Source organism: Conger conger, chromosome 12 (assembly GCF_963514075.1).
Source record: "Conger conger chromosome 12, fConCon1.1, whole genome shotgun sequence".
NCBI classification, from domain to species: Eukaryota; Metazoa; Chordata; class Actinopteri; order Anguilliformes; family Congridae; genus Conger; species Conger conger.
The window spans coordinates 15,670,498-15,698,449 of NC_083771.1; the positions used below are offsets into that span (position 1 = coordinate 15,670,498).

Here is a 27,952-nt window from a genome sequence, read left to right on the forward strand (position 1 = left end):
TGCTCTCTAGGCATTCCTCAACTGCACACCAGAAAGAGTCTTGGATTTATTGGATTACAATGGTCTACAAAAAAGGGAAATCTGTATAATACAAATAATATATACTTGAAAAAAAAAAAAATTAAAGCAAGCCACAGAAATCTTATTTGCACGAAGGGGAAGGACTGCTATCAGAACACAGACCACTGAAGGATTTCTGACAGCGGCTGCATTTTGTGGGTTTTTGGTTTTTATTTTGGGGGTGACTCCATTGGGGATACTCAGGCTCCCGTTCACCCAGCACAATGACCTCCGGTCCACTAGAGGGGTCCCACCTCACGCTGACACTTTGCACCATGCTGATGGTGCTAGTGACCGCCAGTGCCGGACAAAGCCAGGATGCTGGGTCCTCCTGCTACGGTGGATTTGACCTCTACTTCGTCCTAGACAAGTGAGTTCAGTCCCGTCTCCGTCCCACCAACATAGAGCCTGGTTATGGAGGACGTCTGTGTGGGGAGACACAAACAGGGGTTTGGGTCCTATGTTTTACATTTTACATTCATTAACCCCTTAAGTCTCACCAGGGCTGGGCCGGTATGGGGATTTTTAGCATTCATTCCTTTCTATAATTGTGAAATTTGCCATCATTGATGTACCGTTTGAAAGCATTAAAACTCACGGTTCTATCTGTATAACCTATTTCAAAACAACAGTTCTTTATTTTGTCACATGTGGGTGGCAAAACAAGCATGGGGGGACCTCGCCTTCTCTGCATTTTGGAAATCGATATATTTCACGAAATCAAGGTAATGTCAGTGACATTTTCACAGCAAGGGTCCAGCGAAAGATTAATGCTAATCTAAAGATGTGTTAACTCAGAGAAACGTCGATAGAATACAAAATTACTTGTACAAAATCTACAATTTTTATAGGCTCTCTGGAACACAAAGAGCCCACGTATAAGTTTATCTGACCAGTATCGGACCAGTACCCATTTGCACAGTAAAGGCGTGATTCCCATCTGTGAGCAAAAAATACAGTATAACTTCAGCTGAGCCTTGAAGCATTTTAGCTAGTGACATTATGTTTCCCATGGTGTATAGTTTGTAAGGCTTTCATAAAACAAAATAGCACTTTTTTTGCCTACGTAAGGAAACTAGCATTTTCAAGACTGTTACACTTCAGTAAAAACTGTTCTTGAGATTTTATGGCCAAAAAGGTTGATGTTTTACAACAAATTTGCGATGCCTACATCTAAATAGAGGACTTCCTTTGGGGGACTTCCAAGGAATCTTTTGTCTCTAGCCTCTCGAGTATTCTCAAGTGAATATTTTTGAGGAAGGCAGTGAGAACACCTTTGAGCTTTTTCATCATTTATATCAGTGATAATCAAAATACATTATCAAAATATTTTATTATTATTCAGTATGCTCATAAATAAGGAGCCAGCCTGTGTTTGATTAATAAATAACATGTGAAGTTGTGGAATGTGTTTGACTTGTTGATGGGGGCTGGGTATTTGACATAGACATCAATCAAAGGACATCAATGAATATATTAGTATATAAAATGTTGTAGTATACTTATTTTTACAATCTTCTCAACCTCGCTACTATCAGAAGAGATCACATGGAGAGGGATAGGTTGGGGGAGGGTGGCAGGTGGGGGAAGTGCAAATGCTTTTTTTTCAGGGTAAAAATTGTTGTCTAGTTTAGTCAGCAAAATACAGTATTTTACACGTCATGAGACCCACAATATAATTTAGTTTCCATGTGTCCTTTTGGAGTCTTCAAATGTCTTTTTTGGAAAACTGCCTAGAAGATTGTGTTTCTAAGTGCGCCAGGCACCACTACAATAATCTGTATCCACTCAAAAACAAAATCTTTTCAGTGAGAAAAAATCTTCAACTTCCATTGTGTTTGAGCTTCTGTAACTTTGATTTAGTAATACTTACAAACAAACCCCAAAGTATTACCTTTCACAAGACACCAGGATTACGAATAGTAGCCATTTTACTTTGGGCATGTAACTTTCAAGCTTGTATAAAGAAAATGGGAGATACTTAAGGGGTTACTTTGCATCAGCTGTAATCATAAATTACTTATTGGCTTTAAAATAAAGAAAGAAATAAAGCATCTCTGGTTTTCACAAGTCACACAATGTCTGTTGGTTTCGAAGTCAGCTGGGAATTGCAGTCTCTGTGCATTTTGGTTACGAAGTGAACTCGTTGACACTGCTTTGAAGGTGGGAAGCCAATTGAGAGGAATGATCTCACTCCAATAGAGAGCCAATAGAGAGTTGGAGAGTATGCTGTTTTGGAAGTGTACCAACAGTTACTGTGTAAGTTGGCACTAAAGCCCAGTTAAATGACAGGTCATACTATAACTTCTCACTGATTGTGGGCTCAGTTGAGGCCACAGAATGACTCTTGCTCTCAAGAGTCAATTCAGAAGGATCCTTCATTTATAATGCACTTTTGCAGAGAGAGTGACATAATAAAGTATTAATCCATCCAATTCCACTGGGTTGCTGCAGGTGATCTGGGGAGACGAACGCAGTCAGTTTGTGATCTTCTACACCCTTCAGTCTGTGTGGGACCCCCCCACCCGCTATTTTCACCCCCCCACCCGCTATTTTCACCCCCCATCTCTTACTCTCACTAACCTTCTCTCTGTCTCTGTTTCTCTGTCTGTTTATCTCACTCTCCCTCTGTCTGTTACTCTTACCCTCTCTCTCTCCTCACCCCACCCTCTCTATCCCTCTATTTTTTTCTATAATAATAATTCTGTAATTTGTAGACAGCTTTTGATTAATTTTCCAGTTGCTGACAGGCAGCAGTTTCTGTGGCGCCAAAACCTTAAACTCCAGAGACAAACTGTTCCAATTCCAGCAGCAGAGGATTCAACGGCACGAAGACGTGTGAACTGTGAACAATCCATGCCTGTCTCACTTCACTGCAGAAGCTGGTGTGAAAACAGGCTGTTAATGAAAGAGACAAGGCCAAACTACCAATACCCTGTTTGTAGCCTGAGGGTTATGGAATTTTGATTTTAAAAGCCATCAAATTATTCATATTGACACCTCTGAATTCATAGCATTGAAATATTCTTCTTTGAAAAACCATTATCTTTGATGCTGAGGCAAAGATGGCAAAGATGAGTCTTTTCCTATTTCCCATTTGTGATAAGATTAGAGAACACATTTGAAGGGATTTTTGACCATTCCTTCATGCATAACGTTTCTTCAATGTCCTTGGGTTTGTACTTATGGACACCCTGTTCAGTTCAGACCATAGATTTTTGATGGGATTGAATTGTGGAGACTGAGATGGCCATACATATACATTTTGGAATGTTAACATTTACAATATTAACATTACACTTACGCTTGGAATTCCTTTAATTAGTATATTGCGATTGATATAGAGGCTTCTTGGTTTGCAACCTACCTTTCCTAATGGCCGTTTTGTTTGTAGTCCTTAATGGGCTACAATACGTTTTATTAACAAAAGAACAGTTGCAAGATATTGTGGCAGCGTGATGGAGACAATCGGCTCCAGGCAATTGCTAGCCTTTCAAATCTAATTTTGAAACTGTGTTTACCTTTCAGTAATCCCTGCAGAATAGAACAGACCCATCAGTCTAGGGAACAATGGCTGGGAAAAGATGGGACTGCACCAATCACTGTGCAATTCCTCTATTACTCCATGCTCAGCATCTTGCCCAATTTTTCCTGCACCACTTATTTCTTGTGTTCAGGTAATTGATACAGGAGACTTCAAACTATGGTGCCCAGGGTGGTATGTATGTGGTGTTCTAGAAGGTTTGTTCTTCCTAGTAGGGGTGAGAAAACAAGTCAAAGTCAAACAAAGTCTTGCTGCAACCGAGCTACCGGACAAGTTGTATTCAGATTGCAAATTTCCGGTCCCAGCTCATCTGACATGACATCCAGTGTGGCTAGCGCTCTCCACAACTTTAGTAATTTTAGATGAAACATCTGATGTGCCCCTCCCCTATCAGAACGAATAACCTCATGGTCTACAGCTCCTATACGTTGTGTATCCTCAAACGATCCTTGCCATTTTGCGACTGATTTGGATGCTGATGACGGTAGTAATACCAGAATTTTGCCTCCTGGTTTAAATATTTGCTCTTACGCTCCCCTGTTGTATTGCCGTTACTGACATTCTTGAGCACGGTCAAGTACAATTTGACCTCGTGAGTGCAGCTGTGCTTGCAGGTGAAACATGTATTGAATTTCATTTTTACTGCGGCTTGGACTCTTTTCCCAAGTTTCTTTTAACAGGTCCAAAATTCCACGGGGCCTTCGCCAATACAACAATTCAAAGGAGGAAAAGACCATGGAGGCTTGGGGAACCTCTCTTAAGGCAAACAGCATGGGGTCAATTTGTTTATCCCAATTTTTCTTTCCACATCGGTGGAGACAAACTTACAAATCATTGTCTTCAATGTCTTATTGAACCGCTCCACCCGCCGCCGATTTGAGGGTGGTAGATGCTGGTTCCAATAGACCAGACGTCCAACAATTTGTACAGCTCTTTCAGGGTCCATGACGTAAAGGAGGTGCCTTGATCTGTGAGAATCTCTATTGGAATTCTCACATGGGAGAGCGCCTCCACAATAGTCTGAGCAGATATATTGTGGAAGGGGACTACCTCTGGATATTGGGTGGCATAGTCTTCTAGGACTTACACAAAGCGATGTCCTTTTGTGCTCCACTCTGGTCCAATGAGGTCCATGCCAATTGTTTTGAAGGGGACCTCCATTCAAGGTAATTAGTGCAAAGGATTTACATTACATTAACGGCATCTGGTAGACGCTCTTATCCAGAGCAAAATACAGTTGATTAGACTACGTAGGAGACAATCTGCCCCTGGAGCAATGCAGGGTTAAGGGCCTTGCTCAAGGGCCCAACAGCCAAGCGGATCTTATTGTGGCTACACCGGGGATTGAACCACTGACCTTGCGGGTCCCAGTCATGTATCTTAACCACTACACTACAGGCGGCCAATTTAATACTGTGCACAATGGCCCTCCTGGATACGACCTTACAAGCAGCCTTGAAGAATTGAAGTTGGAACTGCTTGTTTCTTTGTGTCTCTAAACTCTCTCCTTTTCGTAGTTATTTTTTTGTCTCCGTCTGTCACTTTTCACAATTTACCCCCAGCTCTGCTGCACTGGCTTAAAAAATGCATTCTTTCCTCTCCTCTCCAGCTCCTCCAATACAACAAATTAACTTAAAAAAAGAAGTTTGGGGCGGCACGGATGGTGCAGTGGTTAGCACTGCAGCCTCACAGCAAGGAGGTCCTGGGTTCGAATCCCTGTCGGCCAGGGCCTCTCTGTGTGGAGTTTACATGTTCTCCATGTTTGCGTGGGTTTCCTCCCACAGTCCAAAAACATGCAGGTCAGGTTAGGCTGACTGGAGAGTCTAAATTGCCCGTAGGTATGAGTGTGTGAGTGAATGGTGTGTGTGCCCTGCGATGGACTGGCGACCTGTCCAGGGTATTCCTGCCTTTCGCCCAATGTATGCTGGGATAGGCTCCAGCCCCCCTGCGACCCTGTTCAAGATAAGCAGGTTAGGATAATGAATGAATGAATGAAAGAAGTTTGGGCAATACATATTTGTTGTGCTTCATGTCACTCCAAGACACTGGCAGGCAGTGACGTATTCTGCCACCAGTTGACGGCACTTCTTCTCCTCTCCTAAGAGGAAGGGGAGTTTATTTTTATCCAGCAGATGTTTAAATTGGGGGTGTCACTGATTAATTTTTGGAAAGTATATATGTCTAATTTTCATGTCTTTTTCACATTTTGTGAGAAAATGCAGTTCTGTCTCAGCTCCATTGAGTTGGCAGTGCTCACACAGCCTTTCCTCCTTGGGAAGCCATGTTTGGCAAGGCTGTGTTCACTGAGCCTGTACTTCATCAACGTAGCTCTTAGTCATTTGTCAGTCACCGTGGTCAGATGATCTGCCATGGTGTACTGTCTATTTAGGGCCAAATAGCATTGCATTTTGCTTTGTATTTTTGTTTGTGTTGTGATGTAGTTTTGTTTGTCTTGTGTTATAATTTGGTTGACTCTGATTGAATTCATGGTGATGCTGTCCGGAGGCTTTAAAGTTTTCGGGGTGATTAGTGAACTGAGCCTCAGGACCAGCTGTGTGAGGAGACTCTTTCCTTTGCTTAGCTCTTGGCATTGCTGGGCTCTCTCTCTCTCCCCCCCTCACTCTCTCTCAGACCTTTTCTCCGTTTGAGCCAGCTGTTCCAGCACTGCACTCTGGCAGCTGTGTCTGTACTCTGGCAGCTGTGTCTGTGCTCTGGAAGCTGTGTCTGTACTCTGAAAGCTGTGTCTGTGCTCTGGCAGCTATGTCTGTACTCTGGCAGCTGTGTCTGAACTCTGGAAGCTGTGTCTGTGCTCTGGAAGCTGTGTCTGCACCCTGCAGCTGTGTCTGAACTCTGGAAGCTGTGTCTGTGCTCTGGCAGCTGTGTCTGAACTCTGGCAGCTGTGTCTGTGCTCTGGAAGCTGTGTCTGAACTCAAGCTCATGGCTCCATAACAATGGAAAAAGGGGTGGGAATAAAAGTGAGACAGAGGGAAGGAAAAAAGGAGAGGGAGAGAGAAAAGCATTTACATTTAAGTTAAGTTAAATGTACATTCAATAACTCCAGAAGATTGACTTTGAAAATGTGAAATGAAATATGCAAATTGTCATTATGCATGCTTAACATTTTTTGCTGAAGAGCACAAATGCTGAAATAGACTCTGATGTGCCCTCAGAATTATCTAACTAAATAGCATGTGCAACATATCATGTGTGGGCATAAAATCATCCTCAATATCACAAGGCAGATTGCTAGTGCATCATAGATATGCTTTAGCACAGTTATTTTTGAATATTTTCATGGTAAATATTGATGCACACCATGCCTTTAACACTAGAAAGCTTCTAGGTAGTAAGAAAAGAAACACCTGACCTTTCTAGTGTTAAATAAGGCCATGACATTGTTGTGAATGAATTATTGACTCAAGTTGGCTGACCTGACATCCTCTTTTTTCCTGGAAATTTTATAACTTAAATTGTCCAGTCAGGTTTTGCTTGTTCTATAGACTATAGATAAACAAGGAAATAGCAGCCCCACCCTTGTCCTCTTTTTTGCAAATATGAAATTAGATTAATTGCTAGAGCCTGTACATTATTTAGCCCTTTAACAGTTTTCCCAAAATCTTCCAGGATTACCATCACAATCAATACCATTTTGACAATTCTTAAAATGAAATGTGGGAAAGAGCTGAGGTTCTCTATGGAAGTGCTGCTTCAGACTAATGTGTGTGCAGTCTATGGAAGGGCTGCCTCCAACTAATGTGTGAGCAGTCTATGTTCCCTTACAGGACTATAAAATAATAGGCTAAGCTGAAACGTATAGGTTCCCTACAATTTTCCCTACAATTGGCATGCCATTATTAATAAATATTTTCTTGATACCAAATACAAATGCCTTATTAATTATTTATTGTCCTGTACTAACCTATTATCTTATTAACATCATCGTGTTGGTAAATATGTGTTAATATATGAGTATACAAGATGGCATTTTTATGATTATTATACTTATTTTTTGTAACAGGTGGGGGGGGGGGGCAGAGTGACAAGTGTGGGGGGGGGGGTAAGGGCAGAGTGACAGGTTGGTGGGGCAGAGTGACATGTGGGTGGGGGGGGGGGCAGAGTGACCCACAGGGGGGAACTGCAAATACTTGGATAAAATGTGTTGTATAGTTTAGTAAGCAAAATGCAGCATAAGACCTAAAATATCATTTAGTATCCATGTGTCCTTTTGGAGTCTCCAAATGTTCTTTTTGGAAAACTGCATAGACATAGCTTAGAAAAAACAATAGAGAATGCTCATTTTTGGTGATATTTTCATGTTGTGGCTGTGGCTGCCCTGTGTTTCTAAGCAGCCACAGCCACTGCTACAATAATCTGTATCCAGTCAAAAACAGAAAATCTTTTCAGTGAGAAAACTGTACTTTGTTTTTGTAATATTTGGAGTAATTCTGACTCTTGGAAAACAAACCCAAAAGAGTTACCTTCAAGAAGAGACCAGGATTATACCTGTGGGTTCAAGAATAGTATCAATTTCATATTGGGTGTGTCATTTTCAAGCTTGTGTCAAGAAAAGGTCAGCCAAACCCTGGTCCCCTGGGTACTATAGAGGATTCCCATAATAGCTGAGCTAATTTTTTAAGAAAATGGCAGAGCAGTCATGTTTCCCATAGTAGCAAGGACTGACATATACAGGGAGAAAGAATGGGTAGGAACATAAAGAACCACAGAACACTGCAAACATATGGCAGAGGGATGCAGAGAATATTGTGAGGAATCTCTCTGCACTTTTAAGGAAATGTGTTTTCAATCAATTCAATTTCCCCATCCCACCCAAATTTGTAATGTCCGATTTGCAAACTATGTATAAGCATGCGCATATATGGCCCTTGCTGCTGGCTTGAGAATGAAGCCAGCTGCTTCTTTTTACACCACATCCTCAAGCTACACACATTCCAAGCAGGAGTGGAGTAGACCCTTTCATACACATGAGCAGAGGAGACCCACTCATACACATGAGCAGAGGAGAACCACTCATACACATGAGCAGAGACCCACTCATACACATGAGCAGAGGAGACCCACTCATACACATGAGCTGAGGAGACCCACTCCTACACATGAGCAGAGGAGACCCACTCATACACATGAGCAGAGACCCACTCATACACATGAGCAGAGGAGACCCACTCATACACATGAGCTGAGGAGACCCACTCCTACACATGAGCAGAGGAGACCCACTCATACACATGAGCAGAGATAGCAAGCTACAGGCACCCAGATGGCCAGCAGGAGGCACTTGAGCAATTAACAATGCTATACAGTGGGCTCCAGATGTATTGGCACCCTTAATAAAAATAAGACTGCTTATAATAAATAACATGGATAATGATCTATATTTTATGTTCAAACATACAGGACAACTATATTTCTATACTTTCTATCAATACACTTACTCTCATGTTTAAATGTTTTTTATTTAGTAATCTATTTTTTTCTGAAAACTAGAGAGAGTGTATACTTGCAGTGGAGACACATATGTTATTGTTCTTTTACAAAGCAATGTTAGATAAGCTGCCATCTTATGTCTGTTCCCCTTTATAGTTAAGATCTATTTCATTTGTGCAACCCTCATATGAATACTGAATGAGAGAAGACTTCATGACCTTCGATGCACTTTATAAAGACAAGCTGAAAGAAAAAGTGTGGAAAAAGACATGAACATGTCTAAAAGTATATATTCCATAAAATGTATACGTCTTTATAAATCTTTTTTACGTGATTGGGCACCAGTGGACATGTATTGAGATAAAATGTCTGTCATTTTTTCATTCCCCTCCAATCAATATCCTTTCACACAGTGTCGTGTATTCTGCAGCCCTGTGTCTCCCAACCTCATTTAACATCAGTCAAATCAACTCCCTTCCATCCAAAAATTCCCCCCAAAAGATCCATTTCACTTGCGTTTACATCATATCCCAGAAGCTAGTGCTGCTATTGAACAGGCGGCCTGTAGTGTAGTGGTTAAGGCACGTGACTGGAACCTGCAAGGTTAGTGGTTCGATCCCTAGAGTAGCCACAATAAGATCCGCACAGCCACTGGGCCCTTGAGCAAGGCCCTTAACCATGCATTGCTCCAGGGGAGGATTGTCTCCTGGATAGTCTAATCAATGGTACGTCGCTCTGGATAAGAGCGTCTGCCAAATGCCATTAATGTAATGTAATGCCATAACCTCTATTTCTGCTTGTCTTAAAGATCGTCAGTTTACACCAAAGAAAGCAGTATTGTTGTGAGTTACAATGGAAGTCTGTTGACTGTTGTGGGCCAGTGTTGGACATCCTGCACCCTTATAAAACATGCTCAATAAGCCCTGCTTTTCTACACTGAACAATGTTTGCACTCCTTTACACTTGTGCTGCGGATGTTTCACTCTGTAAAAGTTGTCTGTAAAAGTGAGTCCCTTCTCTCTCTACAGATCTGGCAGTGTTCAGCACCACTGGACTGAAATATACTACTTTGTCAACCATCTGGCGCATAGATTCATAAGGTAAGAGGGAAATCCAGGTCAGAAGTAAAATCCAGGTCCTTGTGCGATACTGGGCAGCTACTGTCAATACACAGAGAAAGGTATTGGGTAAGGGTATGTGCAGTTTAGTCAACATTCTCCAGGAAGCTTTAAAAAAAAGTTTTAAAAAAGTATTTATTACCAATGAAAGAAGGCATGGGTACGTAGTGTTGGTCTACAGAACAGAGCTCCCATGTGATGGCCTGTGTTCTTCCCAGTCCACAGCTGCGTATGTCCTTCATCGTGTTTTCCACCAAGGGCAGGGTCCTCATGGAGCTGACAGATGACAGGTGAGGATACAAAGCATGCAGGAGGGTACTGACTGATGCATTTTAAGAGAAAACAGGAAACAGGTTACCACTGGACCGATAATATACACCTTTTTATCACTTACAATTCTTTTTGGGATTCCTGGACATTCAACCACTAGTGCATTGTTAAAAAAATCTTATTAGCTTGAAACAATTAAATGACATATATATCACCTGGACAAAGGGGCCATGCAGGAGAAATTGAGCTTCACACCAATACTGCAGCTGATTATCCCTGGGACTTTAAGGGGTAAAACAGCAAGTCTCCACTCATTGCTGAAATGTTCCACATACGACTTACTCCCCACTGCGCTCAATCTTAGCATACTTGCTTCAACATGGGCTAATCAACTGGAACAGTAACCTGCTGGTATGTTAGTGTGTTGGAGAAACGTGCTCTGTGAGTATATGATCCTGCACACAGAGTGCACTCTGGCTTTGAAAGGAGAAGCTATTTTCAGCCATTGCACATTTTCCTGCTGTTCCATTCCAGTATGTGCGTTCCAACACCACTAGTCCAGCCTACTTAGATATGCTTCCAGTGATGCACACACTGCACTAGCACAAATAAGACTGTTTTTCCAGTGCCCTGGAATGGAGGATTCCACTGTTTTACACATAGAGCCCAAATCCCAAATTCTGAGCAACATCACTGACTTCCTCCATGCTGCTGCAGGCTGTGACATAGGCCTGTCTTGCCACCTACCTTATTTGTGTTTGTGCACCTGCTCATCTGTCTGTCTGTCTGTCTGTCGGTCTGTCTGTGTAGGGAAAAGATTCGCGTAAAGCTACATGAGCTCCAGATGGTGCAGCCAGGAGGAGACACCTTCATGGACAAGGGTTTACAGAAGGTGAGGGGTCTGCAGTGGTACTGCCATGGCTTTTGAAATTGACCAAGAGGTGGACATGGTCACTGTTCTTCATCAGGTTACAGTGAGAGTGAGAAATGAGCCAAAATTGTCACACAAAAAAAGAAAATCCATGAAAAGGCTGAGAAAAGCCCCTAAATCCATCCTTTACTTCCTGCAGGCCAGTGAGCAGATATACTATGGAAACACAGATGGTAAGTGTTTGGTACAATTCTACTTTTTGTGGGCTCATTGCATACAGACAGTGTTTGGCATAATTCTACTTTTGGTGTACTCATTGCATACAGAGAGTGTCTGGTACAATTCTACTTTTGGTGGGCTCATTGCATAAGGACGGTGTTTGGAACAATTCTACTTTTGGTGGGCTCATTGCATAAGAACAGTGTGGGATTCTTTCTCTGAGATCCAGAGCATGGGCCAGATGGTATATACAGTACTTGTTGAGTCAAGCAGGGCCTGATGTTTACTCTGGTCTGTTCCTGTGGATACAGCATACCGCACAGCAAGTGTCATCATTGCTTTGACAGACGGAGAGCTTCGCGTGGATCAGTTCGACCTGGCAGAGAGAGAGGTAGCATGCATGAATGTGAACATGTGCACATGTGAACGTGTGAACATGTGAACGTGTCAATACACAGGTACATTGTGTAACAAAATAAATGGTAGTGAAAATAAAAATAACTTAAAAGCACATGTAGAAACATAAAGGGGATTAATATGTAGCAAAGTAAATGGTTTCCTCAAAAAAGCCCATCATCACGGTTTAATAGTAATGGTAGAACATATTATAGCTATGAGTAACATGGACAAAAAGCCCTACTGAAATACACATGCAATGGTTGGAACTGTACATGTGTGTCTGTCCTTCCTCTGAAAGATGACACATACCTGGCTTACTGGCCACACATCTGCTTTCCATACTGCAAACCCCTGAAGAAATGCTGAACAAGCAAACAGAACCAGGCCGCGTGACGACTGCCGGATCGGACAGAGCACGGCAGAAAAGGCCCTTTTCATTAATAAAATACATTTATTTTTTCTCTTGACTGTAACTGAAGTTATTCTGTATAATGTCAGGAAGCTTACACCATCAGACTATGGAACTTGTGTGTGAGATACTATTACCAAACAGTGGTTTGCAGCTCTACCTTTTAAAAGTCTCAGTTTAAATAATATAAATTGTGTCTGTGATCCAAGGCCAGCCGTGCACGCCAGCTGGGGGCCATCGTTTACTGCGTTGGAGTAAAGGACTTCAACGAAACGCAGGTGCACTACCTTTGAGTTACAATTCAAATCTAGGCAAACCATTTTTTTTTTGCATTTAGCTGTGTTTTTAACCATTGAACTGGGTACAGTAAATGAGTGAGAGACTTCAATGCCAATCAGGTATATTGGTCTGGTTTATTGGGTGGGAGGTGTACTCTACTGTCATGGTGTATGAGATAACGTGTTTGGCAGAAGTAGAACACTTGGCCGTTACATTTGTTTTAGACCGACAGGGTCCAGAGACGCTGAGCATGGGAATGTGGGAATACAGGGTCCAGAGACGCTGAGCATGGGAATGTGGGAATACAGGGTCCAGAGACGCTGAGCATGGGAATGTGGGAATACAGGGTCCAGAGAGGGATGCTGAGCATGGGAATGTGGGAATACAGGGTCCAGAGAGAGACGCTGAACATGGGAATGTGGGAATACAGGGTCCAGAGAGGGACACTGAGCATGGGAATGTGGGAATACAGGGTCCAGAGAGAGACACTGAGCATGGGAATGTGGGAATACAGGGTCCAGAGAGAGACACTGAGCATGGGAATGTGGGAATACAGGGTCCAGAGACACTGAGCATGGGAATGTGGGAATACAGGGTCCAGAGAGGGACACTGAGCATGGGAATGTGGGAATACAGGGTCCAGAGAGAGACACTGAGCATGGGAATGTGGGAATACAGGGTCCAGAGACACTGAGCATGGGAATGTGGGAATACAGGGTCCAGAGAGGGACACTGAGCATGGGAATGTGGGAATACAGGGTCCAGAGAGAGACACTGAGCATGGGAATGTGGGAATACAGGGTCCAGAGAGGGAGACTGAGCATGGGAATGTGGGAATGCAGGGTGCAGAGAGGGAGACTGAGCATGGGAATGTGGGAATACAGGGTCCAGAGACACTGAGCATGGGAATGTGGGAATACAGGGTCCAGAGAGGGACACTGAGCATGGGAATGTGGGAATGCAGGGTGCAGAGAGGGACACTGAGCATGGGAATGTGGGAATGCAGGGTGCAGAGAGGGACACTGAGCATGGGAATGTGGGATTGCATCTTCTGGGGCTTCTGTGTTCTGTATCAGTGTTTTTCTCATTCTCTCTCATCAGCTCGCGACAATCGCAGACAGCCAAGATCATGTGTTTCCTGTGAATGATGGCTTTGAGGCCCTCCAAGGGATCATCGATTCGGTAAGAGGGTTGTTTGACTGGGACCAGGAGAGGTTCCTGGTCTGCGAGGTGTTGGACAGCAGTTGGGGTCCCTAGACATCCATATTGAACTGCGAAAGGGACATGTGTTCTCTATCCATTGCTTGACACTTTGTAAAAAAACAATTAGATGTGAAAGAAAAGACAGAATGTTTTGTCTACGATGGAGAGAGTCTGCCTTTATAGTGGAACGGAACAGTGATGGGACAGCGGTTATCACACGCGAACATGAGCAATCAAAATCTGATTCAGTCACTTCTATGAGACAGCCTGTCTCCATCACTGAACACAGGAGATCTCAGGATTATTGGGGTCTGTCTGCTTGCGATGCTTGAGGGTTAATAACATGGTAATGATCTTTGGATCAGTTGAAAGATTGCAGGGATTTATGGGGAAATATGGTCTGGATGACAACATAAGCAATGAGTAACACTGAATGCTAATCTGCCTGGGCACTATCTGTCCACTCCTCCTAACTCCTTATCGTGCAGATCATGAAGAGGTCCTGCATTGAGATCTTGGCAGCAGAGCCTTCCTCCATCTGTGCAGGAGGTAAGTCAGGCTCTATCTTACCCAATCTGTGCAGGAGGTAAGTCAGGCTCTATTTTACCTAATCTGTGCAGGAGGTGAGTCAGGCTCTATTTTACCCAATCTGTGCAGGAGGTAAGTCAGGCTCTATCTTACTCAGTCAGGTTTTATGCTCTGAAGGAAATCAAGAGGCTTTATGAAAGAAACACAGAGCAGCTTCCAACACTATTGTCATATGTGTGTTCAGATGACTGCCTATAACGTGTACAGTGGCTTCAGAAAGTATTCAGACCCCTTAACATTTTGCACACTTTATTGCACTCAATGACCAATAATTACATGAAACATGTTTTTAAGACATTTTTGGAAATGTATTAAAAATTATACACTGAAATGTGTAAAAATTGGCTGCATTCATCCTTCCCTCAATTCTGACCAATCACCATGTCCCTGCCGCTGAGAAGCACCCCTATAGCATGATGCTGCCACCACCATGCTTCACCGTAGGGATGGTATTAGTCAGGTGATGTGCAGTGCCTGGTGTTCACCAGACATAGTGCTTGGTATTCTGCCCAAAGAGTTCAATTCTCGTCTCATCAGACCAGATAATCTTTTTCCTCATGCACTCAGTCCTTTAAACGGCGTTTGGCAAACTCCAAACGGGCTGTTATATGCTTTTTATTCAAGAGTGGCTTCCATCTAGCCACTCCACCATGAAGGCCTGATTGATGTGCTGCTGACATGGTTGTCCTTTTGGTAGGTTCTCTCATCTCTGGTGAGGACTTCGGAAGCTTCTTGCTTACCTCCCTGACTGTGGTCCTTCTTGCCGGGTTACTCAGTTTGGCCGGATGGCCAACTCTACGAGAGTCCTGGTGGTTCCAAACTTCCATTCCACAATTACTGAGGCCACTGTACTCCAGGGTACACTTAAGGCATTAGAAGTGGCTTCATACCCTTGCCCTGATCTATGCCTTGCCACAATTTTATCATGGAGGTCTACATAGAGTTCATTGGACTTCATGGCTTGGTTTTTGTCTTGACGTGCAGTGTGAATTCTGGGACCTTATATGCACAGGTGTGTTTAATAAATAATACAAAATAATTTTAATAAATTAGCAGAAATGTATAAAAACATGTTTTCACTTCGTCATTATGGGTCATTGAGTGTAGATCTATGGGAAAAAATGGCATTTTATCCTTTTAAAGTAAAATCACAATAAGGCGTGCACATGGAGTCAGACAGCAGCTGACTAGGTCTAGAAAAAAGAGGAGACAAACAGACAGACAGGATGTTCAACCTGAGAGGAGGAAACCATATGGCCTGTATCAAGGCATGTTATGGCCTGTATCAAGGCATGTTATGGCCTGTATCAAGGCATGCTAACAGATGGAGTCGGCTCATTTTAACTTTTTTCTTTGTCACTTCTTCTTCTTTCTCACCCAGAGTCCTTCCAGGTGGTGGTGAGGGGAAATGGCTTTCTCCATGCTCGCAGTGCAGACCTGGTCCTCTGCAGCTTCCGCATAAATGACTCCCTGACTTTGAGTAAGTTGAGAAAGTTACTCACTCAAAGCTTCTCAGGGCAATGGAGCAACCTGAAGGTATATGACTGGGACCCAGAAGGTTGGTGGTTCAAGCCCGGGTGTAGCCACAATAAGACCCGCACAGCTGTTAGGCCCTTGAGCAAGGACCTTGAGCAATTTCTCCAGGGGGAATTGCCTCCTGCTTAGTTTAACCGATTGTAAATTGCATTGGATAAAAGCATCAGCGAAACAACAAATGATTCATTTACTGCTGATAGCAGCCAGACTTCACTCCTCTATTCCATTTCTCCCTGTCAAGTCCACGTCCATGAATCATAAATAGTGCTATCTGACCAAGCAAAATGCAGTATTTTACACCTTGTTTCCTTGTATCCTCTTGGAGAATCCAAATGTAATTTTCAAGCTTGTGTTAAGAAAAGGGGTGATACTTAAGGGGTTAATTAAATTCAGTAAAAATGTATTGCCAGTTTGCCAATTGATTTTATCTACAATAATTGTTCGTGGTGCCAATAACTTCGACACCTATGATTTTCTGAGAAAAATGAGACTACTTAAAAAACATTGAGTATAGAAACATGACAGTAAATACATTGAAATAAAAGTATATCGTTTTCCAATATGTTTGAATATGACATATAGATTAGTATCCGTGTTTTTTCTTATATGCAGCTTTTTTTCTTCCTTTCATTAAGGGTGCCAATAATTCTGGATCCCACCGTACACATTTCATATTTAATAGTCTGAATAAAAAGTCAAAACATACATGAAAGAATGGATGTGATTTCCAGCATTGTTCACTCCCTCTGTGCTGATTGCTGCACTTCTCAACGCTAGTGCGGAATGGTTCAGTCATCAGCTCAGTGAGACTCTTCTGCTGTGGGTGGTTTTGTGCTTTAAGCCAAAGCTTCAGTGTTTATCCTCCTTTGCACCTTTGCCCCTCCCCTATTCCCGCTGCCTGGAATTTCACTTAAGTAAGCTCAAATGGCGAGCGGCCATGCTGACTGCTGATCGTCTAATAGGCAGAGAATTTTCAGCGCATAAACGGGCCAAAGTGGGGTGGAGTTTCCGCAGGGAAGGAGTCTTGGAAGCGAGGCAGTAGGAGAGAAGAATTTTTCCACACAACACCAGTTATATGCTATCCCATTTAATCATTCTCATTTTCCAATAATAATAACAGAAAGGTAGTCATTTATTTAACTGCTTTGTGCATAAACTCAATATTGGTCATTTTGAAGCTTTATAATTCCAGATGTCAACATTACCCATAACGGCTTACAGAGTTATTGACACCTTCAAAAAATTAAGAAGAAAAGCTGCATATAATAAGCAGCATAGAAAATATGTTATGTTCAAAAGTATAGGAAAACAATACAGTTTTATTTCAATACTTTTATTTTCATGTTTCAATGTTATTTAGGAGGAAATACAAAAATAAATAGCTTTTTGTATGACAGAATATTTTCTTTGGAATCTCGGAATTCGGCAAAATGAGTAGTTGGCTACCACAGTCAGCTGACCGGTATGAACGGGTGTGATGGGTACACACTATCTCCACTGCTGTGACTTTGTCTCTTCTGGCTGTCAACTGTAGGTTGAAAATGCATCCATCCTGGAGATACTGGAATTACAAAGCAGGATAATTGAGTTAGCTGGAGTAAATAAGTAAAATCCAAATATTTTCACCCCATTGTGGGCACACTTTAGTGGTAGGAAACGGTGAGCATTGCTGTGCTGAATGGCCTGTTCTCATCATTATGTTACTTTTTATTTATTTCACTTTATTTTACCATGAAATAGTCCCATTGAGATTTGCATCACTATTACAAGGGAGTCCTGGCCAAAATGGCTTAAAATAACACAGTTAAGAGGAGGAGCGAGAGCTCCTAAGCAGCCGAGAATGGCAGAGATTATTTTTGGATAATAATCAAATGTGGATTGTTTAATGTATAAGTGCAGAAACCATACTTTTTCTATTTTTCTTCAAAATGCAGGACAAAGGATGAAAATTATGTGCAGGGACACATGATCACGCGAAGCTTAACTGCCATCTCTCTTTCACTTCCTGCCCTCAGTGGAGAGGCCGTTGGTGGTGAAGGACACCTACCTGCTTTGTCCAGCCCCTGTCATGCAGGAAGTGGGAACGTGGGTGACACGTTGTTCTCCGCATTTGAACCACACCTCACAACTCAAAATCTGGCAGCACTGTTGGTTTTCTTTTCAGCCCGTTAAATAAGCGATTGGAGTGAGTCCCAGGGTTAGTACTGGCCTGAAGGCCCAGATCGGAGCACACCTGCCACACACTATAATACCCTATAAACTGTGTCAGACATCCCATACACAACATCGCATTCCAGTCTATAGGGTAGTCAAACCCTGTCCAAGTATATGTAACGGTTCTCATTTGGTCAGAGATGAGACGATGACTCCATACTGCTCTTAACCATTTATTGGCTCTCTCTGTAGAAGACAATGCAAAGACAACACAACTGTAGTCTTCTGGTCACCGCATATCAGGTTTACCTCTCAGCAGAGAGACACAGAGCTGCTGAGGGAGGTACGGCAACACCGGAGGTACATACAGCGCGATATGCGATGACCCAAAACATCACAGGTGGCTCCAGAACAAATACAGGCTGGGGTTCCTCACTTCGGGCAAAATTCACATTTACATGAATCCCATTTCTAACTCTGTTACATATACATATTCCATATTTCATAATCTGAAGAAAACGTCTCAGCAACAACAGCAACCAGCAACAACAGATCTGTGTTTTCTTTCCTCTCTTCTCTCTCTCAGGTCAGCCACCCTCCACGTCAGCTTGAACAACGGCCTGAGCTTTATATCCAGCTCAGTCACCATCACCACCACCGGCTGTGTAAGCTAACATCAGAAAAAAACCCACGATACACCCATTCCACGCATCACTTCCTGTTCAACCATCTTTCAATATTTCAATGGACTAACCTCTGGCCAGTTTGTGTGTTCCCTTCGTCTTTTCTGTTTCTTAATGACAGGAGGTTCTGTTTCTCTTTGATTCACAATACAAAAGTTACATGTGTCACATTCAAAATCTCACTCCTGCCCAACTCTTGTCCTTCCTGCATACTTTTACAACACATACTCCTTTATCCACCCTCTTTTCCCAACTCCCCCTTTTTCTCTCCCTTAATCCCTCCACCCCCTCTGTCATCACAATTTTTCTCTTCCTTCCCCCTTTTCACCCCGTTCCTTTCATTCCTTTACTTCCCCCTCACCGTCCCTCATTCTGCCCCTCACTCTCCCTCATTCTGCCCCGCACTCTCCCTCACTCTTCCCCTCATTCCCCCTCTCTACCCCTCACTCTCCCTCATTCTGCCCCTCACTCTCCCTCTCTGCCCCTCACTCTCCCTCATTCTACCCCTCACTCTCCCTCTCTGCCCCTCACTCTCCCTCACTCGGCCCTCATTCCCCCTCTCTGCCCCTCACTCTCCCTCTGTGGCCCTCATTCCCCCTCTCTGCCCCTCATTCCCCCCAGTCTGACGGGACGATCCTGGCTGTAGCCCTGCTGGTCCTCCTGCTCCTGCTGGTCCTGGCCGTGCTCTGGTGGTTCTGGCCTCTATGCTGCACTGTGGTGAGTCTGCCACAGAGGGAGCATGCACAGAGCTGGTGAAACACAGAGGGGGCATGCACAGAGCTGGTGAAACACAGAGGGGATAGGCAGAGAGCTGGAAACACAGAGGGGATAGGCACAGAGCTGGAAACACAGAGGGGATAGGCACAGAGCTGGGGAAACACAGAGGGGGCAGGCACAGAGCTGGAAACACAGAGGGGATAGGCACAGAGCTGGAAACACAGAGGGGATAGGCACAGAGCTGGGGAAACACAGAGGGGGCAGGCACAGAGCTGGAAACACAGAGGGGATAGGCACAGAGCTGGAAACACAGAGGGGATAGGCACAGAGCTGGGGAAACACAGAGGGGGCAGGCACAGAGCTGGAAACACAGAGGGGATAGGCACAGAGCTGGAAACACAGAGGGGATAGGCACAGAGCTGGGGAAACACAGAGGGGGCATGCACAAAGCTGGAAACACAGAGGGAGCAGGCACAAAGCTGGAAACACAGAGGGAGCATGCACAGAGCTGGGGGATCAGAGGGGACAGGCACAGAGCTGGGGGATCAGACACAACCATGACGGTGGGTACTGTACAGAGAGCAGTTTGAGGAGGATGGTAAGACGAGGCTAATGTTTCCATTAAATTACATCCTTTCTGCCTGCGCCCGCCTGAAGGTCCAGACACGATGTCATTTCCTGTGCTGGATCAGCACACAGAATGTTCCGTAACAAAATCCTGAAGGAAGGAACGTAAGTGCGTTGCTCAGACTAAACCGGTACATCCTGGGGAGAGTTTGCTCTATAGGTTCTGTTAGGGGCCAGTTAAGAAAAACAAGCAAGTGCTTTTGGAGTAAAGGACAAAGTGTGCTAAACACAGGGCTTCCTGCTCGTCTTTAGCAAACAACCCAAAATCAGTCAACCATCAATCAAACAAGATTCCTGCTATTGTGGGTGCGCAGAGAACAGCAGCAAAAAAATCCTGCTCAGTCTGGGGGATCTGATCAGTTTAGGGAAAGTCTTTGGGATGAAAAGCTGTATTTTATGGGGTAACACAGTGTATAGAACCTGTGGACCCCTGGGAAAAGGATGGGTCAGCAATGTTGCCAGAAGCCTGCAAAAAAAAACCCTGCTTTTATTCTGATCGGACCACTTGGAGACCCCAGGGCTAATCTTAAACTTTTTCCCCTCGTCCTGGTTAAATTATCCGAACTTCCATGTGTGCTTATTATTATTTACACAGCTGGATATTTCCTAAGGGAGCTCAGTTGAAGTGCAGGGAGAGGGGGCCCAGCCAACCCTGCAGTCAGAGCCCCTGGGGTCATCGATAAAACAGCTGTATGCATATCCCTATACAACCCCATACATATCAGTGTAATGTACTCTATCATAGTTGGTTTTGCAGAAGTCATTTTGCTGTGTAAGGAGTCCCAAGTGGGTTTTATGAAAGAACAGGAGGTGGGTGTCTGTCATCGCCTGCATTTGTCAGCAGAGTGGCACAACCGAGGGAGAAAATAATGAAAAGGCGGGATATTTATAAAGCCTTTCTTTATGAATACATTTCTCATTTCTCAGACGCCCAGCCTGTATGGACTCCTATGACCAGCCACGGATACTCCTCTGTCACCGCTTAAGTCCTGATCCGTCCAAAATTCCAGTGTGTTATTAAAAACCTTTGTCTTAGACTTCTGCCTCTTACTTAATCCTTCTGTTTTGTTTCGACCCGTAGTTTCTTGACCCATTTTGGCTTATTGACTTTGTTTCTGGATTCGGTTTTTGTTTGACTTGCCTGTTTGTTATCGACCCTTTGCCTGAACTTTCATTAACAAACTCTCTGCTGATTCTGTTCGCTGGCTATCAATACTCTGCCTACAAGATAATAAAGACTTTGAACTCACCTCTGTGATCTCACTACTGGGTCTATTGTTCTGGAACCTGACCGTAGAATTGTTTGAAACCTTGCCAGTGTTCTGAGTATAACTGGGTTGAGATTTCATTTAGTTTGGTAGAAACAGGCATCCATGTAGCCTCTACAGTTTAATGTTATGCTCTTTTCACATCTACAGTATCCAGGTAGCCTCTATTTATAGCCTATGGGGAAAGCATACAGGAGTCAATATCGGTCGCTATGGTTACAGGTTATGTCTGGTCCGTTCCATATCATGGAGTTCACTGATTGGATCAATCGACATTTACATAATTTTGTGTGACTGCACATTACTTTACAAAGAGCTTACGGCCAGCGAGCTACGTTTTGTGCTAAGGACACACGGTGCAACCACATTTAATAGTTGGCTAGTAGAAAACTAACTAGTAGCTACTAAGCCTGTTGTGTGAGCGTTGCATTCCTTTGCATTCCAACTTAACTTAAGCTGGTGCAACCCTTCTCAGAAGCCCCAAATGGAGAGGCTGATCTTCATTTCTCCATCCCCAGAATCACGCTAATACTTCATTTTCATGAATTCTAATACTAATACTTCTATTTAATTCTTTTTTTTTTTGTCTCTCTGCCTGGAACAAAATGTTTTTTAGGCTTTCAATGGGATTCAGGCTTCTGTTTGAGCTGGGGAAGTAAGCTTTGAGGAATGAGCAGAGGGAGAAGCGGTCCAGTTAGGTTATGAGGCCCTATTGTCCAGGATTTTTATTATCCCATTCTAGTGCACTAACACACAACATCACATAGCCAGTAAGCAACTGCTTAGCAAGCAGAGAGGACTGGAAGACCATACAGGATTTGCTCCAACAAACCACGTGCTGATTTTTTTTCATCAATGATTTTGTGCCAGATGTATGTGACTTCAACAGAGACAGCAGATGTTTTCCATAGCTACTCAGACTCTCGGCCTGCCTCTCTCCTCTCTCTCAAAAACACATCAGGCTTCATATTTCATTTACAGTATTTTGAATTACTGTGGTTCCTTCATCCACTGAGCTCTTTACTAAAAAGGGCTAAAAATGGGATTTACATTTTCTGATTTGTGATACAATTATGTGGACTTTTGTAGAATATTGTATTGTACGTGCTGACATATGAAATATGGTTCACTTGTAACCACTCACTCAATATTCTCCCTATCTTGTTTTTCCATCTCATTCTGTGTCCCCATGCTCCTGTTCTTTTGTTGTATAATGAAAGAGAGCATGCCTTACCAAATTAGAATGTGTGGTTGTCTCTCTCTTCTAACAGATCATCCGTGAGCCTCCTCCCCCAGTGATAGAGGACAGTTCGGTGAGAGTCTGTGGGTGCTATTCTACTACTCTGCTCCTCCAGAGACATGTCTTCTGACCGCACCAAGGCAGAAGAACAACAACTTGAACTGAAATTATTTACTCTTTCTTTTTACCGTTTCAATGATATACTGTATGCTTTTATGATTTAATGCTCAAACTTAATTGTATATACTATATTTTGTCATTCTATGCTTACTATGCTTTATCATGTTTTACTTCATGATATTTTATTTTATATTATATTTGAGCTTCATTTTAATGTATAAAATGTGCTATATAATAATAATAATAATAATAATAATAATAATAATAATAATAATAATATGTATTATTCTGTATTATTATTATTATAACTAATTTCACAGACAGTTCAGTACAATAACAAAGAAAGTTGCTGGTTATTTTCCTTCCACCCTTTCTCTGTCTTCCTTCTCTCGCCCCTACACTCTGTCTCCCTCCTCCTGCTCCCTAAAAAACAGGAAATGCCAAGAGTTTAATCTGTCTTCCAAGGCTCTCAGCTTCAGCCAATCGAGAGCCTGCACTGGTGATACAGAGATGAAGTCATAGCGGTCCTCCCACTTTCCCTACCCCTCTATATTCCCCTTTCTCCCTTTACAACTTCAGTTTGAGCCCTTTCTTCTCTGTTATTCTATGTCCTTTTCTCTCACCTTCCCACTCATTCCCTTCCTCTGTCTTTGTTTCTGGATTTTACTCACACCTGTTTCATCTGCTTCCCTTCTTCTCATTGCATCGCATCCTCTCTTTCCCCTTTTTGTATTCCTGCCATCCTTAAAGAGGGCAGGAATACAAAGAGAGATGGCGAAATCGTCCTTCATCTAGATGTTCGCTCTGTATTTATTCATTATATTCTTTAATCATTCTTGCCCCTGCTCAATTACAGACATATATCTCTTTGACAGCCTTTGAAAATCCAAAATGCTTGTCAAGAATATAAATTGCACTATACATTATTTAGTTAATATGTGGGAATGCCAGGTGGGCCATCCTGTTAAGGTACTGTTCAAGTGTGTGGATGCCCCCCTCAGACTGTAACCATAACAAGTGCCAATGTCCACTCTGACTGAGATACAGAATGCCATCTCAGGTAGGACCCCCTAACAGCACGCGTCTGTTTGTCTGAGCCTGGTAAAATCAACTGCTTGTGCTGACATAGCCGGTCCTCGGTGTGCAACTGCAGCAGTGGTTGCAGTGTGTTGCAGTTGCACACCGAGGACCGGGGTTTGATTCCCGGTCCTGCCAAAAGGCTCTCGTGGAGCAGCATAATCGGACGGAGGGATTGGGCAGGGTTAGCGGATCGCCGCGTGCAACAGCACCCCGGGGAATCATGGTCACGAGCATGAGATGAAGCGGCTTGAAGAAGGCGTGTTGCTCTCCTTCGGGCTGCCGAGGGATGGGGTGTGGGCGATGTATCCCCCAGCTAATACTAATTGGATTAGATGGGGTATAATTGGCTACCAAATTTGGAGAAAAATAAAAAAAATGAAAAATAAAATGTACATATCTGAGCTGCTTCTGTTGCTGTTCGGTGTGGCATCATATTTGGAAAGAGATGTGACAGGTTGTGTAAATTTTTAGTGAGAAAACGAGCGGCCCTTGTGACCCCGCTCCCTCACAGGTGACCAGCATTTAAAAACGCTATCAAATCTAGAAAATGTGTCACATCTCAGAAAATTTTTCTGGATGAATAGATAGTACTCTGGGTAAGTGGAAGCATACTTTCATTTCATGTTTGGGTGAACTGCCCCTTTTAAGTGGATGGAGGTGATTTAAACTAATCATGGTTTTTCTTTGCTTTTTTATAGTTGGATGATGTAAGTCTGTGATGGACATTGCATTGTCGCTTCTAAAATCATTCATGAACCTCTCTTGTTCTAGGATGAGGAGGAAGATGGGATGCCCAAAAAGAAATGGCCAACAGTGGATGCCTCCTACTATGGGGGCAGAGGTGTGGGTGGGATTAAAAGAATGGAGGTAAGGTTAGGAGGACGAAGGGAGGGGTGAATTTGGATAGGAGGGTGTGATGTTTTTGATGCATGGCAGAGGGAGTGGGGAAGAGTTTGGGGGGGTGAGCACTGTGATGTAATGATGGATGGGGTTTGTCCAGGTGCGTTGGGGGGATAAGGGCTCCACTGACGAGGGGTCGAAACTGGAGAAGGCACGGAATGCTCAGGTGAAGATGCCGGAGCAGGAGTATGAGATGCCCCCAGTCCGTACCCTCAACAACGGCATGCGTAAGCCACTGCAGCCTCGGAAATGGTACTCCCCGATCAAGGTATGGTCCGGATTCGGGTGGGGTAGGCAGGGGGTAGGGTAGGGTAGGAAGAGGGATTGTATAATCAATCTAGAGGTTCTAGATTGTATGTTAGATCAGTGAACGTGTGGGTGCAGATCTTTGGAACAAAAATACACACACACACACTCACATGCACACACACACACACACACACAGCTCCTCACAGTCCACTTTCTATAAATACTTTGTTCATCTAGACGGAAGTCTGGCCAAACAGACAGCAGAAGAATGTAAGACATACATTACACCACATGATACTAAAGCAGAAAGAAAATGTAATTTTCTAAATCTGATATTTTCTTTCTTTCTGGCTGCCTGTTTTGCTCATTACAAATTTGCTACTGGGCTCCAGTGGCTGCTAGAGAGGAGAGGAAAGAAATGTGTTTCGTAACTGTGGTACTCCAGGATCCTAAGTCCAGCTCAGGCCTGTTTATAATTAGCCATTCCGGAAGCAGACTAAGCTTGTCACACACTGCTCTGCACGTCTGTCACTGCTGAAAATCACCACACTGAATACTGGAGACAACACACTGTTAAAACTCAAAACAATGCAACTCAATGCAATTTCTGTTACTTTGGCTCTGCACTCCAGTACATTGAATTTGAAACAATGAATATGAAGTTAAATTGCAGCCTGTCTCCTATAATTTGAGTGTATTTATACCAATATCAGGTGATCCCTATAGGAATTACATTGCTTTTTCTACAAAGTTACCCCATTTTAGGGGAGCAAAAATAATTGGACAGTTGGCTTTAGATTTTTTTAGGTGTACATACATACATACATACATACTCCATACCTTTTGCAACACTTTTTTGTCTTTGCACTTTTCACCTGTTTATTTACTTGCATACCTGTTTTTCTGTAGTTGTATGTGATGTTAGGTTATTGCGTTTACTACTGTATGTACTGTCCTTTTATGTTGATTGAAAGATATACCCAGCAACTAATCTGGGATTAATAAAGTTTATTTCATTGAACTGAATTTAATTGACAGGCTTGGGATTGGAGAGTAGGGATAAAAGAATAAAGGATGTTGGAATATAAGGATAAAGGAATTAAAAAACAATATGGCATTCAGAATGATGTTTAATTGCTCTGTACTCTGTATCTGACTCAAGGGTAAGCTGGATGCACTGTGGGTTTTGGCGAGGAAAGGTTATGACCGCGTGTCTGTGATGAGACCACATCCTGGAGACAAGGTGAGACAACCAGCCATCACTGTATCTACAGAAGCTGCATTCATTAGTTGATGCAGATATTTTTTTGCATTCATGGATTTTAACCAAATGGATTGTTAATGAGAAACGTCAGAGGAGAATGGCCAGACTGGTCAAAGCTGACAGGAAGGTGACAGTAACGCAAATAACCACACATTACAACAGTGGTATGCAGAAGAGCATCTCTGAACACACACCACATCATAACTCTTAAGTGGATAGGCTACAGCAGTAGAAGTCTAAAAATGTAGTCTAAAAAACACCTAATACAGTTCTCACTGACAGCTTATTGGGTCATTTCAACACTTCCTGTTTCACTAGCATATAAAAATGAGGTGACAAGCATGCAAAATCCCTTTGTGAACCATCAGCATGGGAAAAGCCAAAGAACAGTCCATTTAGAAGACACTGGTGATAATTGAGCAATACAAGCCTGTAAATAGGGATCAAGAATACATAAACGGTTAAACATACCACTTAGCACTGTAAGGGCAACAATAAAAAGGCGTGAACATGGAATGGTTGCAAACTTGCCAGGAAGATGAAGCACATATTTTCATAATCAAAAAAAAAAAAAAAACATTACCTAGCTTATACATTCTGATATTATGGGTATTATGACATGGCAAATACTTTATTTTGCTTATTAAAGTATATTACCATTTTTATCCTGAAAACAAAAAGTGTTTGCACTTCGCTCTACGTGGCAACCTCCATCAACAATTCAAACACTTTCCACTTTCCATTCACAAGCTTTTTATTATGCTTATTTATAATCATAGTGAATAATAATGACATATTTAGAGAATATATTTACATGCTCACTGATATAAAATGGGGTCTGGAACAGACCCCAGAGTGTGGTCAGACTTGCTATAATTTCCACACATCTATCACAGCGGAAAAAAAGCTGACTCATGACTCATCAATAATTTGCGGCGATGGACTAGCGACCTGTCCAGGCTGTATTCCTGCCTTTCGCCCAATGTATGCTGGGATAGGCTCCAGCCCCCCTGCGACCCTGTTCAGGATAAGCGGGTTAGGATAATGGATGGATGGATGGATCATTCATTCAGTATGAGTTTTAGAGACTGGGAGCAGTGACTGCTGCTACAGCCACCCTGCTGTAATGCCCACTGCTGGAGGCAGGTTTGGGTGTGTGTTGGCAGAATGGCAAATCTTTCTCCAGAGGACAACTCTATATCTGAATGGCCAGCAGAATGCCAGGGAGGTGACAATACTGATATCTGATACGGACATGGCGAGTCTAGAATAATAGTAACAAGTATTGCAAAGCATTGTACGTTGTGTATACTTAAATCCTGCTCTCTCTCTCTATCTCTCTCTCTCTCTCCCCGCAGGGCCGTTGCATTAACTTCACAAGAGTGAAATCCAGCCCACCCTCCCGCTACCCATTCTACAACCACAACCCCTCCATTTCACTGAACTACACCCACTACCCCCCAGCCTCCCCCACCGCCACACTGCCCCCCCTGCCCAAAACTCCACCCCCCTCCTCAATCTATTACACACTTCCGCTAACCCGCGCCCCGCCTCAGAGCTCCCTAGATTTCGCCATGCCTCTGCCACCACCCTCTCCACCACCATCAACGCCCCCTGCATCACCTGCCCATTTGCCCCCGCCGCCTCAGGCACCCCCGACCTGCAGGGCCCCACCCCCTGACCGGCCTCCACCACGCCCATCACCTTAA

General features: G+C 43.3%; 1 protein-coding gene across 1 annotated transcript; it reads left to right on the top strand.

The window, feature by feature from the left end:
- The first annotated feature begins 335 nt into the window (after window positions 1-335).
- Window positions 336-27,952, top strand: LOC133141508 (anthrax toxin receptor 1-like). The gene is made up of 18 exons (XM_061262078.1): window positions 336-430; window positions 10,078-10,149; window positions 10,386-10,457; window positions 11,248-11,329; window positions 11,508-11,541; window positions 11,839-11,918; window positions 12,545-12,613; window positions 13,716-13,796; window positions 14,306-14,366; window positions 15,787-15,885; window positions 17,957-18,026; window positions 18,682-18,760; window positions 19,400-19,495; window positions 22,662-22,703; window positions 24,602-24,697; window positions 24,831-24,998; window positions 26,142-26,222; window positions 27,602-27,952. Exons 1-18 carry the CDS (start codon window positions 336-338, stop codon window positions 27,950-27,952), a joined length of 1,728 nt encoding a protein of 575 aa, XP_061118062.1.

Bases quoted from the DNA above. Each gene is read 5' to 3' on its own strand.
- LOC133141508 (XM_061262078.1), top strand. From the start codon at position 336: ATGCTGATGGTGCTAGTGACCGCCAGTGCCGGACAAAGCCAGGATGCT. The intron at 10,150-10,385 runs GTAAGAGGGAAA...TGTTCTTCCCAG, and splicing joins CTGGCGCATAGATTCATAAG to TCCACAGCTGCGTATGTCCT. The intron at 18,761-19,399 runs GTAAGCTAACAT...CATTCCCCCCAG, and splicing joins CCATCACCACCACCGGCTGT to TCTGACGGGACGATCCTGGC.